Source organism: Oryza brachyantha, chromosome 3, assembly GCF_000231095.2.
Source record: "Oryza brachyantha chromosome 3, ObraRS2, whole genome shotgun sequence".
NCBI lineage: Eukaryota > Viridiplantae > Streptophyta > Magnoliopsida > Poales > Poaceae > Oryza > Oryza brachyantha.
The window spans coordinates 27,791,840-27,807,875 of NC_023165.2; the positions used below are offsets into that span (position 1 = coordinate 27,791,840).

A 16,036-nucleotide genomic window follows, 5' to 3' on the forward strand; every position below is an offset into this window, starting at 1 on the left:
CAGCCCTACTCCCTCTGTAAAAAAAGCAAACATTTTATTTTCATGTCCACTACCTGACCCTCGTTTTATTTGATTTTAAAAAATTAAAATAATTATTCTCATATAATATAGTATTCATATTTTATCATCTAATAAAAATAGTAATCATAGAAATTAAATAAGACGAATAGTCAAATATTATAGGTAAAAATAAAAAGATTGGTTTATTTTGGAACTAAGTTACTTAAATACAAGGCAGAGGCGTAAATCTAACGTCTGTAAACCACGAGACGAATCTTTTGAGGCCAATTAATTCGACATTAGCATATATGAATTATTGTATCACTTATGGCTAATTATATACTAATTAGGCTTAAAAGATTCGTCTTACGATTTCTCCTCTAACTATGTAATTGGTTTTATTTTCATATATATTTAATACTCTACTTAAATATCAAAGATTTGATGTGATCTTTCCGTAAAAAAAATTTAAAAACTAAACGTGCCCTTAACATTATCACTGTTGTTCGAGTCATCGCATATATAGCGGCCGGTCACCGAGATGGTGATGTTCGGCTTGGGCGTCTAGGAGGACGACCAGCAGCGTGACGGCGCGAGGTGAGGGAGAGCCCCAGGTGCTTCACAGCAGGCTGCGATCGGTGGTTTAAGAGCATCCACAGTATATAAAAAAAATACTACATCCGTCCCTAAATATTTGGCGCTGTTGATTTTTTATACACATTTGACCATTTGTTTTATTCAAAAAATTTATATAATTATTAATTATTTTTATATCATTTCATTTATCGTTAAGTATACTTTTATGCATATATATAGCTTTACATATTTTATAAAATATTTTGAATAAAACGAATGGTCAAACGTATATAAAAAAAGTACGGAGGAGTAGAGAGTAAGCATTTAGTATGTTTGTACTATTCAGTAATAAACATTGTAAAGATAGAAAACGACAAATACCGAGTCATAGGTTTATGACCGGAAGTAAGCAAATAAAGAATCTTACTGACAAGAGCAGGATGTCATAAGAGCAGGATGTCATAGAGACAGCTATTGATGTTTTCTTTTAAGTGGGTCCCACGCTAATGCCCACAACCATGCTTATACATTATGAAACCGATCAAATGTTAATGCCTTCTGTTGCTGGGCCCACGCTAATACCAAGTATGGTAAACAAACATTGAGGATGCCCTGACCGGCGCGGAAATCGTAATAATAAATTAGTACATAATTAATTAATTATTAGTTATAAAAAATATAAGATAGATTAATATGGTTTTTAAAAGAACTTTTTCATAGAAAATTTAAGAAAAAACACAATATTTAGTAGTTTAGAAAGCATGTGCGTGAAAAACGAAAGAATTTGGATAAATAAGACGAGGGTGCTGAACGTGGCTGCAATCGGTCCAAATAATGGTGGTTTGGATAGGGTTTACGTTACCGCCATGGTAACCGAGTTTAAATTTGAAGAGAATTTAAAAAAATTAAGGAAATTTAATGAAAAAATATATGTTGTATATGTTGATATATAGTGTAGTTTTGTCAAAGAATTAATGAAAAAAATGTATTCCCGGCGTAATTAAAAATCATAAACGAGTATTTCGGGAAACAAAATTAAAAAATAGCCTATTGCAAGTAATATTTTATAGGAAGATGGTCAAGAATATTTTACGTTGAATCATTATTATTTACATTAGACACTATGGTACATAATGTTGAAATACAAATATACAACGATGGATATATGGAAAATATGTATAGAGAAAAATTATACGTGCATCTTAGTACACATAATAGTTTTATTCGTAATAATGGGCAGTAGGTATAGTTGTGACGCAACAGTCAAAATGAAGTTATTGGTGTGAATTATTTGATGAATGGTGATATGACGGTGTAAAATATCATGTGAAACTTTTCTTGTTTTCCTTATAACATGTCCTATTTTTCCTATATCATACATATAGTCATACAATATTTTCTCTTTTTCATGTATTTTTTTAGATTTTTCAAAGTTTTTTTTACTTGACATCACAACCGCGGTCTCCTCGCGGTAACCGCGGTTTCAGCTACAAAAACCGCACAGGAAGCCGGGGTAACCGTCGTTCTTATGTGCTGTTCCAGTAAGTAGTTACCGCGGTTACCGCGTCAAATCGCGCAGTAACCTCGGCAAACCGCGCGGTAAGTCGTGAAAACCGCGTGAGTTTAAATTCAAATTTTTGGATTCAAATTCATCACAGTTTTTATGGTTACCGTGTAGGATCCGCGGGAGCGCGGTATCGCGGTTTTGACGGTTTGCGCGGTAAGGAAAACCCTGGGTTTGGAAGCTTTGGATGGAGCATAATAGTAGAAGCTTTCGAGGAGAAGAATTACAAGTCTATCAAATCGTGAACAAAATCAAGGATAAAATTAAACACCTGGTCGATGTGTGGAGCAAAACATTTAGCGAGAATTAGCCGCCGAGTCTATATTAGGCGCCAATAGGCACAATATCATGTGTTCTCGCCCTCAGGTTTCCATCTCCCCTGCATCTCTGAATAAAAACCTTGCACTGTTCAGGGCTTACGAAGGCCGGAGATATCTCCCAAAAAGGGCCGAAATGTTAAACTGGGCCAAGAAATTCTCGAGCGGACAACGAGGCGTTCCACGCCCCGCCGTCCACGGTGGCCGTCGCCATCCGAACCCGTCCCGGACTCCGGCAGATGCCATCAAGGCATCGACACCGACCCACCCCGCGTGGCACCCCGCCATTGCTGATGCTGACGGCCGCCTCGAGCGAGCGAAGAAGAAGAAAGAAGAAAGAAGATGCCATGCTCTCTCGTCTTGCCGACGCCAATGCAGCCAGCACATCGCCCACTCCGCCGATTCAGCTATCCCCGTCAGTTTCACACCGGTCTCTTTCATGCCTCTCATTCTCTCTAACAAATTCCTCCTCTCTCTCTCTCGATGAAAATTCAATGGCGTTATCATGAGGCGTATTGACGTGTAGCACAGGGCGAGTGCTCGCTTTCGCTGTCTCTCTGTTTCTCTCGTGAGGTTGCCATGCTCTAGCTGTCGATCGATCATCAGCCATCGCGATGATTGATACATCCATATCCACGAACACGAGTTCATCGAATCGATTCACATAAACATGTAACTGAATGTTTGCGAGATTCGAGCAAACAAGCCATTTATACCGTATGGATATTACAAGCCGTGGAAAAACTAACAAGGGCCACTCTGCGATGATCACAAGCAGCAGCAGAGGGCAGCAGCAGCTAGCAAATACACAAATTTCTTAGCATCTTTCTTTACAATTAGGTTCTCGGATGCGCACAGCAAACATCACACGAAGAACAGCAAGCACACGGGGGCACTGGAACACACAGATCGAGCAGAGGAGGTCGGTGACCATGTCCATGGCAGGGCAAGAAGAGGGAGGCTGGAGCTAGAAGAAGGAGCGTTTCGTGGGCACCCTTCCGACCGCCTTCATGAAGTTGGCCAGCTCCAGCACCTTGGCCAGCTTCAGCCCTCTCTTCGCCTCCGCCGACGCCCTCTTCTCCTCCGCCTTGCGCCGCGCCTTCGCCATGTCGTTCTGCGTCTTCTCGATCGCCTTGGCGCGCTGCTCGTCCAGCTTCCTCTGAGAATAGGATCAAGAACACCTCAATTTGAGTACTACCATTTTGGATCAGCGAGCTGCTAAGCAGTGTAATCACTGTTGAGTTAAAAAATATGAACATTTAGCAGAGTAAATACTGATTTACAGGGTGTGATGAACAAACAAAAATAACTTTTGGAAAAGCTAAATGATGATAGAGACCACTCTCCTAACGTTGCATGATTGAGCTGTGGTTAACTCATCTGGTGTCACATGCCTGCACCCAAAAGGGCAATAGTAGAAGTGGTGCTAGTGCTACCCAAAAAATTTCATATTTTTTCACAAAATTCTAAGCAAAAATGAAGAACTGCAAGGCTGATGAGATTTTTTTTAAAAAGATGTGTGAAATTGAGTCAGGAACAGATTACCTCGATCTTCTTGAGCCATGCGGATGCTTTCTCTACTTGCTCGGTCTCCCAGCCGTTGATGACCACCTCCTCCCGCTTGAACCTGTTGTTGATCTTGGCCACCTCCGCCGTCTGCCACGCCGACACCTTCGTCTCCACCTCCTCCTTCTTCACCTGACGCGCCTCCACCGGCGGCGGCGCCGGCGCCGAGGCCGAGGGCCCCGCGGGGACCACCTCCAGCGACGCCCTGCTCCTGGCCGGCGTCGCGATCGGGTGGCTGTCCGGCACGATGGCGAGCGGGTTGGTCTCCTCCAGCTCGTCCTCCCCGATGCTGGTCAGCTGGTCGGCGCCGCTGCTGGCGTCGTAGCCGTTGGCGCCGGTCTGCAGGGTCGTCCCGGCGGCGACCATGGCCGTGAACTCCCGGCTCATCGTCATGAACTGCTCCTCGGACGACAGGGACCGGTGGCTGGCGGTGTCCCAGGACGCGGACCCGAGGCGCGCGGGCGGCGTCGGCGACGGCGTCAGAGGGTGGATGTCACGGAACGTGGCGGGCTCGTCGTCGCGGTGCTGGTGGTGGTGGTGCTCGCCGCCGCGAGCTGCTGCAGCATCGCCGGTGGTGGCGGGCGCCGACGGCAGGTGCAGCGCATGCACGACCTCTGCTGCTGCAGGTTCCTCCTCCGGCTGCGGCGGCGCGTGCTGCTCATGCAACATGTGCTGCTGCTAGCCGCGCGGCGGTGCGGTCGTCGTCGTCGTCGTCGTCGCCGGCGACGTGGAGGCTCCAGCGTGCATTGGTTGCTGCGGTGCGCGCGCCGTGCCGTGGCGAGGTGGTGCATCAGGAGTAGTATTATATGTGAAAGGAGATGGGCATGGATGGGGCCTAGACCTAGAGCAGTTTGTCCATTGGCGCCAATGGAGTGACACGTACTTGTCGCGGAGCATCGGCCATTGCCAATGCCAACAAGAGCGTTCTTGATCCCGATATCGGATCAAACCGCTCGCAAGCGATCTCTCTCGATTTCACGAAAACCGTCGATTGAATAATAAAATCAAGACCTATTTTTATCCAAATTTAAATTAATCTTGGTTATTTTTTAAAATTGCTCGAAAAATGAGTGTTTGGTGTTACTGATTTGATTCGGAAGACCAGATTCCGTGGTTTCTATTGGTTGTAAGCCCTCTTTTTTTGTTTTTTATACTGAAAAGCTAAAATTTAGAATTTTAAACCGATAGTTTTTAAGGTTATTTATCATAGTTTTTTTCAAACCTTACTTTTTATATCACTCAAAAACTTATATAAAAAATTTATTTATAAACTATTTTTTAAAATATACTGTTTAATTTATTCTTTAAAAAATCAAACAATCACTCGAGGCTAAAGGTGGTGCATGTACTGGACAGTGTGGTGGGAGGTTTTGGTCAAGGTGAGGGGTGAGTGATTTTATGCACCTGGAGATCGGCGAAACCGCAACTGGGGGCACTTTCTTTAATCCCGGGATTGGATTGGGGAATGTTTCTTGGGAATATTGATCGGCAATTTGGACAACGTGACAGTGTATGTATCTAGGCTTCTTTGTGGTTAAAAACAGTTATTATTATGGCAATCTTCAGAAAAGAGAGGGAAAAAAAGCTACGGTTTGGTGCTTATCAAGTTACGAGATGCGTTTGATCAGCTCAATAAAGCATCAATGTCTAGTTGGTATATATATATCTCCTATGAAAAAGGTGCGTCAATTTTAACGTTTCAGATGCAATACGCCAGAACATAAATTATGCTATGACCATACGCAAAGCGAGGTTTAGCTATAGCTAGGTACATGTTCAGATAAGTGCTTCCATACGCTAACGATGATGAACAATGCTCCAAATTAACCCCAAAACTAAAGCGGGCGTCTGTGTGCCCGTTGACCACAGGTGCGCCCTCAATTACAAAAGAGAAAGCCCAATCTTCTTAGTTTTTCAGGTCTTAAACCGCAAGTAATATGTATCTTACATGGTTACATTATTCGTTTTTAATGTGTGCAATATTAAAAAAATTAATTTATAATTAAAATATAATTAGCAATAAATCCGATCATAACAAAATAAATAATTATTATATAATTTTTTATAACAAAATAAATTATCAAACGTATGTCAAAATGTCAAATTTTGCGTATCACAACTTTTTTTTATATGATTTTACCTGGCTTATTTAACAATTAAAAAGAAAAATATGCAGTATGTTTTTCAACGGTCATGATTTAAAATTAAAAGTTCAAATTTCGGCTAATAAACAAACATATGTACCAGCATAGCTGAAAAATTATTAAGAGCGAGTTCAACAATATAGCCAACTATTGGCTCCAATTTATCTATAGTCAATCTAATAGCCAACTCATACAATAATTATCTCCAAAACATCGATATATGGTCCCACATGTCATACACATATTTTATCTTAGAGTTCATGTGTGGCTGGCTACAAATTAGTAGTCCAACTCTTTTTTCTCTCCACTCTTATCTCTTTAAAATATGTTTGTACCTTGCATATATAGCCTGCTCTACCTCCTCTAATTAGCGATCAACGAGTAAGGTGGTTGGTCGGGCAGTGCGGGACGTGGAGGAGGCGGATTGGGGGGGTGGGCCCGGGCGTACGCACACAGCGAATACGATAGGAGTGGGTGGGTGGTCGTGGCGACGCGTCTCTTTCTCCCGGATAAGACTCTCTCTCCTCCTTCTCCTTCCTCCGCTCGCGTACGCGGCCAGGGCCCAACCGGCGCCGCGCACCTGTCCCCCCACCCCACCGCGCGCCGCCGTCGCTCTCGCCGACGTCTTCTCTCCTCCTCTCCCTGCTTTTTTTTTCCCTTTCCTTTCGTCGGCTTTCTCCCATCTCTCGGCGCGCGCGGCGCCGTGCCGTGCCGTGCCGTGCTTGCTCGCGCGCGCGGTGGCGGCGTCGGATTGATTCGCGTCTTCCGTATTGCATGGACGGCCCGGGGTTCGCTTGCCTCATGGCGGAGCGGCGATCCTCGATTCCGGCGAGATTGTGAGCAGAGATGGATACGGGTTAATTCGCAACCGCCGCTCTCTGCCCAATCTTATTTCACTCATGATTATATTAAAGCATCTCCAACAAGTCTCTAGTATCAGTCCCTAAAGGAAATTTTAGGAATTTAATCAAAAAATAAGCTCTAAGAGATTTCTAAAATCCCCTCCCAACTTTTAGGCATGCCTAATTCTAGCATTGTCCTGACTCAAATTTTGGGAGAGTCTCTGCACTCCCAATCCTATAATATCGTGTCAGTTTTTCCTGCACGTATAATTTCGTGTGAACCCCAAGATAAATTGTAGTAAATTATCATATTCGGTTAAACAATATTTCATGTATATGGAATTTTGCATAATGATAAAAAGCATGTTTGGGATCTTCAATTTAAATGTTTCAATGTCTAGAAACATGTACTTTAGAATTAGAATTAAATTACAGTGTTGAAAGCATAGTGCTATAGCATTATATAGAAATCATTTGCTCTTTAACCATGGTCTAGCATCGAATATCACCAGTGGAAAACGATCACTATAGTGAACATGTATAACAAAATTCTGGAACCAAACAAAATTTTGGGATACAGTTTTCAAAGAACTGTTGGAGATGAGAAAGATTTTTTGGCCCAATATCTTTTGGGATGGTCCCAATCCAAAAATATTGGGGGCTAATTTTTAGGTATTTGTTGGAGATGCTCTTATAATTAGGGTTTACTTTGGAATACATTATTAAGTTGGAACTTATGTTGAAATTTCTCCAAAATTCATACGTTTTGAGGCATTCCGAAGGAATTCAAAAGAGACATTACTTGGTTCCAAATGGTTCTATAGGAATTGTCCATATAAATTTGAACCTTTAAAATTCCTTTGTTTCAATGGAGCCCTAGATGAAAAATTAAAGTAGGGTTTAGTGTATTTTTGTAGCAGATTATTTTTTAACATTTAATTTTTCGTATCGCTAAAAACATACACATATATATATATATATATTGACCATAAATTTTTGTAATCTTTAGTACGTCGTTTTGCTTATATTTAATTTCAGCAAAACAATAATATTAAATTGAATAGGAATACGTCATGGATTAATTTCTAGCTGTGCGGCCTGCAGCGTAGCAAAGAGTTGATTTGCACAAGCGTGTTGCACTTGAACGAAGAAAGTGTCCGCCTCTCGCCATCATACCGGTTTAATTAACAGCTACTACATCTCACTATCTTTTGGTAGGGATTGTTTTACGTAAGAGGTTGGTTTCAACCAGGCTGTTCAAAGTATTTGCTAGCACCACGGATATATATACGAGTACATTGGAACCTGGATGCAAGGGATTTCTTGTGGCAGGCTTGTGGCACACGTTTCTGTAATCAAACCCAAATCCTCTCTTGCATATCAACATTATACTTAATATATATGCCACTGTTAAACCTTTTTTTACATGTTTGATCAATTTTATTAAAGTTTATTTGATTATTGTTTTATTTTGTCGTAGTTGGATTAATTACTAACCATATTTTAATTATAACCTATATTTTTATATATTTGTAAAAAAATTTAATTAAGATAATGATTAAAATGTAAAAAAAAGTTAATTGTCTCATCGATTAAAATATGGACGGGATATAAGTTTACACTTCACAGTCAGCTAATCAGCATGGGTCTGAGAAACTGATGTTACATATGCAGCCACCATCTTCTCTAGCAAGTGATACCAGCTCACTAGACATGCATCACCTGGAGCTAATGAGGTAGTAGCATCATGTTTAGAACTAACCCAACACGTCCAACCATTGCACCTACCTGCAGATATCTGAACACTCAATTAGCTATAACTATAATGAATTCATTCCAGAAACTTGGACACTACTACCACCCATGACCCATCAATTATGTTATCATCAGTACTTTCTTGTGGTACATAGTGGCTGACTAGAGAGCACCACTAATCAGGACAAAATTAACAAAAATGAATGAAAAAAGAACAAACAAGATAGTAGATGGAGATATATAGGACATGCATGGCTATTGGAAGTGCAACCATGGATGGCATGCAAATCATGCATGCAACCAACCGGTTAGTTAGTGCTAGGCAGCTGCCACTTCGATCACTTTGTAGCTTTCCCGGATTTTAATTAGCAAAAAATAATCATCTCTGGTCACCTACTTAAAAAAAAGATGGTTTGTTAAGCACTGTGTCAGTGTGTGCTCGAGCTCTCAGCTAGCTCAATTAGTCACATGAGTGGATGTGCAGAATCCTCGCTATCACGATGCGTCTCGCGCTTTCTCCTTTTCCTTCTTCTTTTTTGTTGTCATAGTACACTTTCTTTTTAAACTTTATATCTCCATCTCGCTGGACCATATATTAATTTTATATTTATATAATTATATTTTACGCATTTTCGTCCGTGTCATACCGAACTTGACAAATTGTTTTGTTAATCTGGTCCTACAGAGACACGCATGATTGGAACTGGAGCTAATTAATAATTGCTCAGCGTCAGAAGAGCTCTCATATGTACAGTATTATCTCCTTTTCTTTTCTAGGATGAAGTTAACAATATTAGTAGCATTTTTAACCATGAAATGCATGCATGAGGCGTCCCCTCGGATTGCGGATCGGTACGTGCCCCGGCCGGTCGGACAATCACTGTGCGCCGTTCCGTTGTGCGCCCTGACGTGGTTGTCTATTTGATATAGATAATTAAATAGATAATTTATATAATAAGTTATCCATTTAGTTGTTTATAGCATATTTAATACTTTATTTTTTATATTTATATTTGTTGCATGTAACCAATGCACGAAGTATTTCTCTAGAAAAATGTTACATGCGGAGCACGTGTCCAAGCAGTATATGAATAAAGAGATGGCAATCTAGTTTCTTTTTAAATTAATGATGCCACACATGATAGTTAATCTGACGTGGACTTATATAAACAACTGTTGTATTATTGCTTTACATGCCCAGCCGATGGTGAAATTAACCGTCGCATCATATCAACTAACGCATCATCTTGTAGCCAGTAGAACGCATAAGAGACAATAATTACACGGGAATTTTTTTTTTAAAAAAACGAATTCAGATGCAGTGCAGTCCCAACTGCGACGGCACATTAGAGATTGCACCTAATTACATTCGCTTATTTTTTTCAAAAAAATGAAAGGCTAAAATCAGCTACTACAGTCCCTATTCTACAGTAAATCCACGGTGCATGTATTTCTCGGGTGAATAGCACCATAAAGTTCTTGAACCATTACAATTTATATCAAACAGTCACATTGTGACCACTTGAGTTGCAGTCACCTGAATCCAAATCCATAATAAACTCAGTTCTTTTTTAATCCTAGATTCTGGATTTTATATGTACCCTTTTATTCTCCTCAATGGTGTTTGTTACTTAAAATTTTCTACATGAATTTCCTTGCAATACTTTTTTAGAACAAATTTTAACTTTGTATTACTTCTGTTTTATACTGTTTTATACTGTAAGATATTTTTGGGTTTTTAAAGTTAACTTTTTATGTTTGACTAAGTAAAACAATATCATCCACAACTCCAATTTACTTTTATAAAATCTACACGGAATATACTTTGATATATATTTGCTTTGTGTTAAAATCTACATGGGCCAATGCAAAGATGGCCCAGCCCCAGGAGAACTCTGGCTGATGCCATCCGTGGATCAATTTATTCGGGCTTAAATCACACGCAAGCATCCAAGTATTTAACACTTGTCAGTCTGATTAGTATTTAACCAAGCCACAACAGCAGATCACCCTTTTGCAAATTTCAAGCAACTGAAGATGCGTTGCTTCAGCTCGGAGTGATGCAGCTTCGATTGGAAACAGTAAAATCGCAGGAGAATTTTGTGAATCGAAGAAAAGAATTCACTGAAACTACTGTAAAGATCATCGAAATGCTCTAGAACTGACGAACAGTTCGTCTATCTACAGCTTGAATCGCAGCCCAAACATCCGCAGCAGCTTCCTCAGGCAACTCTGCTTCTTGCCGCCGCCGCCGTCGCCGTCGCCGGAGAAGATTGCTCGCAGGCGGCCCAGGTGCGCGCTCCTCCCCTCGTACGCCGCCGCCTCCGGGTTCTCCTGAAACCGCCAAAAGGATTTAAAAGGATTTTAGGTAAGAACAGCTCATCGATCTCGGTGATCACCGAGAAGAATAGCTCGCCAAGGATGTAGCAATGGCGCCGCCGCCGCCGCACCAGTATGTAGTTCTTCCAGTCGGCCTTCTTGGCGACGACCACGCGGCGGCGGGTGTCGTAGCTGAACCGGGGGTGGTTCTTGATCCGGCCCGCGGCCTCGAACTCCTGCCGGAACTTGCCCAGCCGCCGCTGCAGCTCCTCCACGGGGAATCCGGAACCCGTGGCCGCGTTCAGCTCGGCGCGGATGGCCGACCACTCCGCGCCGGTGAGGTCGCCCACGTTCCGTCCGCCGCCCGCGCGGCGCAGCCGCAGCAGCAGGTCGAGGAGCTTGGCGTCGTGCTGGCTCGTCCACGCGTCCACGTGCAGCCGCGAGAGGATCTTGCGGAGCGCGCGCCGCGACGCCGACTTCCTCTTGATTACATCCTCCTCCTCATCGGCGGCGCCGTCGTCGTCCACGGCGCCATGGACATGCAACTGCTGCTGCTGCTGCTGCAGTTCTTGCTTCGTCGTCACCGGTTCCGGCCGCATCAGTCGCACATTGTGCATCTCCTTCCTGCCGATCAGTTCGTCAAAAATGTCACAAAAAGATTTGCAGCAACAGCATATACGTCGTCGTGGAAGTAAAATTTTGCACGTACTCTTCGGTGGCGAGGCGGAGGCTAAGGAAGACGACGGAGTCGTGCTGCACGCCGTAGTGCGCGAGCGTCCGGTGGTCGCCGTCGAGGTGCTGGCCGGCGAAGAAGAGCCGCTGCATGGCCACCGGGACGCGTTCCCGGGCCATGACCATGCCCTTGACCTGCGCCACCGTGGTGGCGCCGTCGACATCGAGCAGCACCCGGTCCCCGCGCAGCGTCCGCACCATGATCCTCATTGTCCGACAACACCGTGCGTACCACAGCTCGATCAGGCGACAGGTCTCATGGCCGTCGTCCCGGGCGCCGGCAACGCGTGCGAGAAGCTAGCTAGCTAGGAGGAAGACGGAGAAGAGGTTAATGGAGATCGAGATAGCGCATTGGCTGGCATCGCATGGCATGGCATGCAAGCACGATGGCAACGAGGGAATAAAGCGGTTTGGGTTTGGATCGACGATGACGTGAAGGAAAGTATTTTCTTCAGGAGCGCTGACCAAAGCATGCAGTTTAGGCGCTGGAAGATCGATCTGGGCCGTTGATTGAGTGATTAGCCGTGCAGACTTTGGTCATGGGCCGATTAAGGTAGTGCCAGAGCCTGGCCTGGCCCAGTGATGGCTTGTGCTATAGGACAAGGAATTTTTTCCACCTTATGTAGTTATGTGTATGCGATGTAATTATTTATAGAAAATGGTGCTCTCATGTTTTATACTGAAGATGTTTTGATTATTTCTAAACTTATCTATATATATCAATGTGTATTGTTTACATATATATGTCTAAATTCATTAGTATCTATAGAAATCTAGATAATATTAAAAAAATCTTGCATTACGAAATAGATACATTGGCATTGATTATATGTTCGAAATGTATAGAAAAGTGGGGTGTGTTTTTAAAACATACACAGTTTAGTACTACAGTTGAGAAGCATGCATTCAAAAAACCGAGTACTCGGCGAAAGGGTACGTAGCTTAATAGTTACGAATGTCTTAGTAGCATTTGAGATCCTGGGTTCGACTCTTTGTTGGAGCGAATATTTCAGAATTTTAACGGCTTTATGCTTTCAGTGATAGGCGACGTACCCGTCGACAACGAGGCGTTTATGCCGACTAGACTTCGGAGGTGCTCATATTGTTAGGGTATGTAGCGTGTTCTACAAAAACTGACTACTCGGTGCTGTACATAGCCAAACGAAGACAGCCGAACGGCGTGATTTTTCAGACTTTGGATGAAGAGTGAATGCAACAGAAGCATGGGCGAGAGAGCTGAACGCCCTACGGTGTGTGGACCTGGCAGCAACCCATGGCGTTGGTTCGGATTCAATACGCGCCTGCAGGGGTGGTTCAGGTTGCCGGAAACGGGCAGCGAGCACGGCGGAGCTGCAGAAAGCATTCAGGCGCGCCACCAACCTCCTTGACCTCCTCCTCCCTACAAAAGAATGGCCGCCCCCCCGCCGGCCGAGCGCTGCGCTCGAGCACTGCACCCACACGGCCACACGCAACGTACGATGGTGGCGAGCATCGGTAGTCGCCGCGGGGGCGGCGCCGGCATCAATGGCGTGGCGGCCGTAGGGATCGTGCTGTCTGTGGCCGCCGCCGTGGTCGCGGCGGCGGCGGCGGCGCCGACGTGCGGCGACGCGGTGAGCGCGCTGGTGCCGTGCGGGCCGTTCCTGGTGGGCGGCGGCGGGGCGCGGCGGCCGAGCGAGCGGTGCTGCAGCAGCGCGAGGGCGCTGCGCGGGATGGCGGACACCGCGGAGGCGCGGCGCGCGCTGTGCAGGTGCCTGGAGCAGTCGGGCCCGTCGTTCGGCGTGCTCCCCGACCGCGCCCGGCGGCTCCCGGCGCTCTGCAAGCTCGGCCTCTCCATCCCCGTCGGCGCCCACACCGACTGCAGCAAGTATGCCCGCGGCAGAAATGCTCTGTTAAACATGTCTTACTCGTATATATTTTTTAGAAAAATATTAACTAGATAGATAATTAATGTGTGATATCACTAAAAACATATAAGATTAAAAAATGAATTTATTTTTTTTAAAAAAATGATATCGGAGTTTAATTTATTTTTTAAAAAAATGATAAAAGTTAAATTTTGATATAAATATCTGTCGAGTGATATATCCTATATCAATGTATCTCGTTAGTTTTTTCATAATTATTTGAATAATATGAAAAACGAGATGTTTTGTTATGAGATTAGTATCAATTTCCGATTAGTTACACATTTTGCATGTTTATGTATATGTGTTTCGATCCATGGCAGGATAACCTAAAAGTGGCCACGACGAGGCTGTCAGCCTGGCGGCGTATGTGCGTCGGCGATCAAAATAATTCACGGTGTTGCGCCGGAGCAGAGCGATTTGGCTTTTGCGCGTGGTGTAATCTGAAGCCATCATCCATGCATGAATAAGTACTGTAGTAGATTTGCATGTAATAATTCTTGCGCTAATATAATCACTCGCTCGCATGTTCATTGTTACGGTGTCACACCATGGATGCATTCTTTCGCTTGATTTTTTTTCTCGAATTTTACACGCTTTTCAAACTAATAAATATTATATTTTTAAAAATGTTTTAATATAAAAGTTTGTTATGTTGCCTTTCTTAACTAGATTTTTGACTTTTTAGGGATTAATACTATCATTTATATAATTGTATAGCTATATAAAAATAAGATAATCTTTATATTTTAACTTTTAGCCATAAAAGAGCACAACCCATATCACCAAAATCGGGGTATGTATTTATTTTTATGTTTTGGAGTGACAGAGTGACCAAAGAAACCATCTATGCTTCATAGAGAACAGCTAATAGTTCACATTTTTACTTCCGCTTATAAACGCTTATGTTTATAAGTTAAAATTTAAAATTTTAACTTTAAATTTATAATAGATTTATGATTTTTAATGGTAGTTTATCCAACAATGGTTTTTAGACCACGGATGGCACAAATATAAAAATTGAATTTATAAATTACTTTTTACTTATAAATTTATCGTTTGATTTTTTCCCCGGACAAGCTAGACAATCAGCCCCTACCCCTTTCATATTCTTCGACAAAACCGCAGTTAACAGAAGAAATAATGCCAAAAATATGAAAATTTGTGAACCAATTAGCCGCAAATGCAGTGAACATAATTTGTACATTTGTGGTCGTTGGTTGGCTCACGCACATGTATGGGTCCCACATAATCTGTACATCTTTGGATCGCAAAATTGGGTTTGTCACAGGCTGCTCGAAACACGAACATTCACAATTTCACATTCGTGCGCGTCATCCATAACTCGTAATCAAATCAGATAAATCGTATTCGTCAAATTTTAGTAGAACATGTCACGTGTACGTGCCTCTCCTCACAGCCTGGGTAGCAAGCTTGCTATTTATCTTTCGGTCATAAATTTTCGATCGTTAAAAATTTATATATAAATTTTATTCATAAATTATTTTTGTCTGTAAATATATTATTTGTTTTTTTATAAAAAACCAAAAAAATCACCCCTATTAATATTTCCCCTCTTTCCTGGTCTCAGAATTCAACCTTTTCCAGCTAATCAAAGCGTAATTACACACAGTGCGTTTGGAGCCGAGGTAAAAACATCTTCATTTGTCAAGCCGAAATAAATCCATGGGCATCCGAGATCAAAACTCCTTTCCTTTTCCAACTCTACGCGGCTATCTTCTTCGGGGTTATCTTTTCATTTCCAGTAGAAAAAATATAGTCACAAATAAAAATTAGTTTACAAATACATATATATATATATATATATATATTCTAAGCGATCAAAAAGTTAAAACTAAAAAATAAATTACGATGATAAAACTATAAAATTAACTTCAAATTTATGGTTAAAAATTTAAATTTTATTAGTTTATAAGAATAAGAAAAACGAAAATACGATGTTCTTCTCCAGGTTCAGGAATCAGGACGTATGTGTTATGATTGTCCAGGTGCTCCGCCGCCTGTGGTCGCGTTCATGTCCGATGCTGGCTGGAGTCGCTCGCCGGACGACCATCATTAACTGTTCTTGACTAGCTCCATCGATGGCAGCAAACAGGACCTCACCGGAGACACGTACCTGTGAGCTAATCATAGCAAAAGGTTCATGAATCACATGCATCAGCAGCAGCTTGTTCTTCAGTCCTGACACCTTTCGGTCTTGAAGATTGAAGTGCAGCATGCATGCTGATATGCCTGAATCCCGATAGAATTGAGACTGGGTTTTTCTTCTGGAAGAGGAATATGTCACCGGTTTCAT

At 42.7% G+C, this 16,036-nt stretch overlaps 3 protein-coding genes across 3 annotated transcripts; 1 reads left to right on the top strand and 2 right to left on the bottom strand.

Moving 5' to 3' along the window:
* Positions 1-3,109: 3,109 nt before the first annotated feature.
* On the bottom strand, positions 3,110-4,812 carry LOC102705899 (remorin 4.1-like). The gene is made up of 2 exons (XM_006651875.3): positions 4,003-4,812; positions 3,110-3,616 (listed from the first exon to the last, which is right to left on the bottom strand). The coding sequence occupies exons 1-2, from the start codon at positions 4,690-4,692 to the stop codon at positions 3,425-3,427; spliced, it is 882 nt and encodes a 293-aa protein (XP_006651938.2). The 5' UTR covers positions 4,693-4,812; the 3' UTR covers positions 3,110-3,424.
* A 5,841-nt stretch (positions 4,813-10,653) lies between these two features.
* Positions 10,654-12,195, bottom strand: LOC102722943. The gene is made up of 3 exons (XM_040522680.1): positions 11,787-12,195; positions 11,215-11,707; positions 10,654-11,098 (listed from the first exon to the last, which is right to left on the bottom strand). Exons 1-3 carry the CDS (start codon positions 12,023-12,025, stop codon positions 10,946-10,948), a joined length of 885 nt encoding a protein of 294 aa, XP_040378614.1. The 5' UTR covers positions 12,026-12,195; the 3' UTR covers positions 10,654-10,945.
* A 1,040-nt stretch (positions 12,196-13,235) lies between these two features.
* Positions 13,236-14,252, top strand: LOC107303888 (non-specific lipid-transfer protein 1-like). The gene is made up of 2 exons (XM_040522596.1): positions 13,236-13,679; positions 14,043-14,252. The coding sequence occupies exons 1-2, from the start codon at positions 13,294-13,296 to the stop codon at positions 14,050-14,052; spliced, it is 396 nt and encodes a 131-aa protein (XP_040378530.1). The 5' UTR covers positions 13,236-13,293; the 3' UTR covers positions 14,053-14,252.
* The last annotated feature ends 1,784 nt before the right edge of the window (positions 14,253-16,036 follow it).

Bases quoted from the DNA above. Each gene is read 5' to 3' on its own strand.
- LOC102705899 (XM_006651875.3), bottom strand. From the start codon at position 4,692: ATGTTGCATGAGCAGCACGCGCCGCCGCAGCCGGAGGAGGAACCTGCA. The intron at 3,617-4,002 runs GTAATCTGTTCC...TCCTATTCTCAG, and splicing joins CATGGCTCAAGAAGATCGAG to AGGAAGCTGGACGAGCAGCG.
- LOC102722943 (XM_040522680.1), bottom strand. From the start codon at position 12,025: ATGAGGATCATGGTGCGGACGCTGCGCGGGGACCGGGTGCTGCTCGAT. The intron at 11,708-11,786 runs GCAAAATTTTAC...ACTGATCGGCAG, and splicing joins CTCGCCACCGAAGAGTACGT to GAAGGAGATGCACAATGTGC. The intron at 11,099-11,214 runs GTGCGGCGGCGG...TGGCGGTTTCAG, and splicing joins ACTGGAAGAACTACATACTG to GAGAACCCGGAGGCGGCGGC.
- LOC107303888 (XM_040522596.1), top strand. From the start codon at position 13,294: ATGGTGGCGAGCATCGGTAGTCGCCGCGGGGGCGGCGCCGGCATCAAT.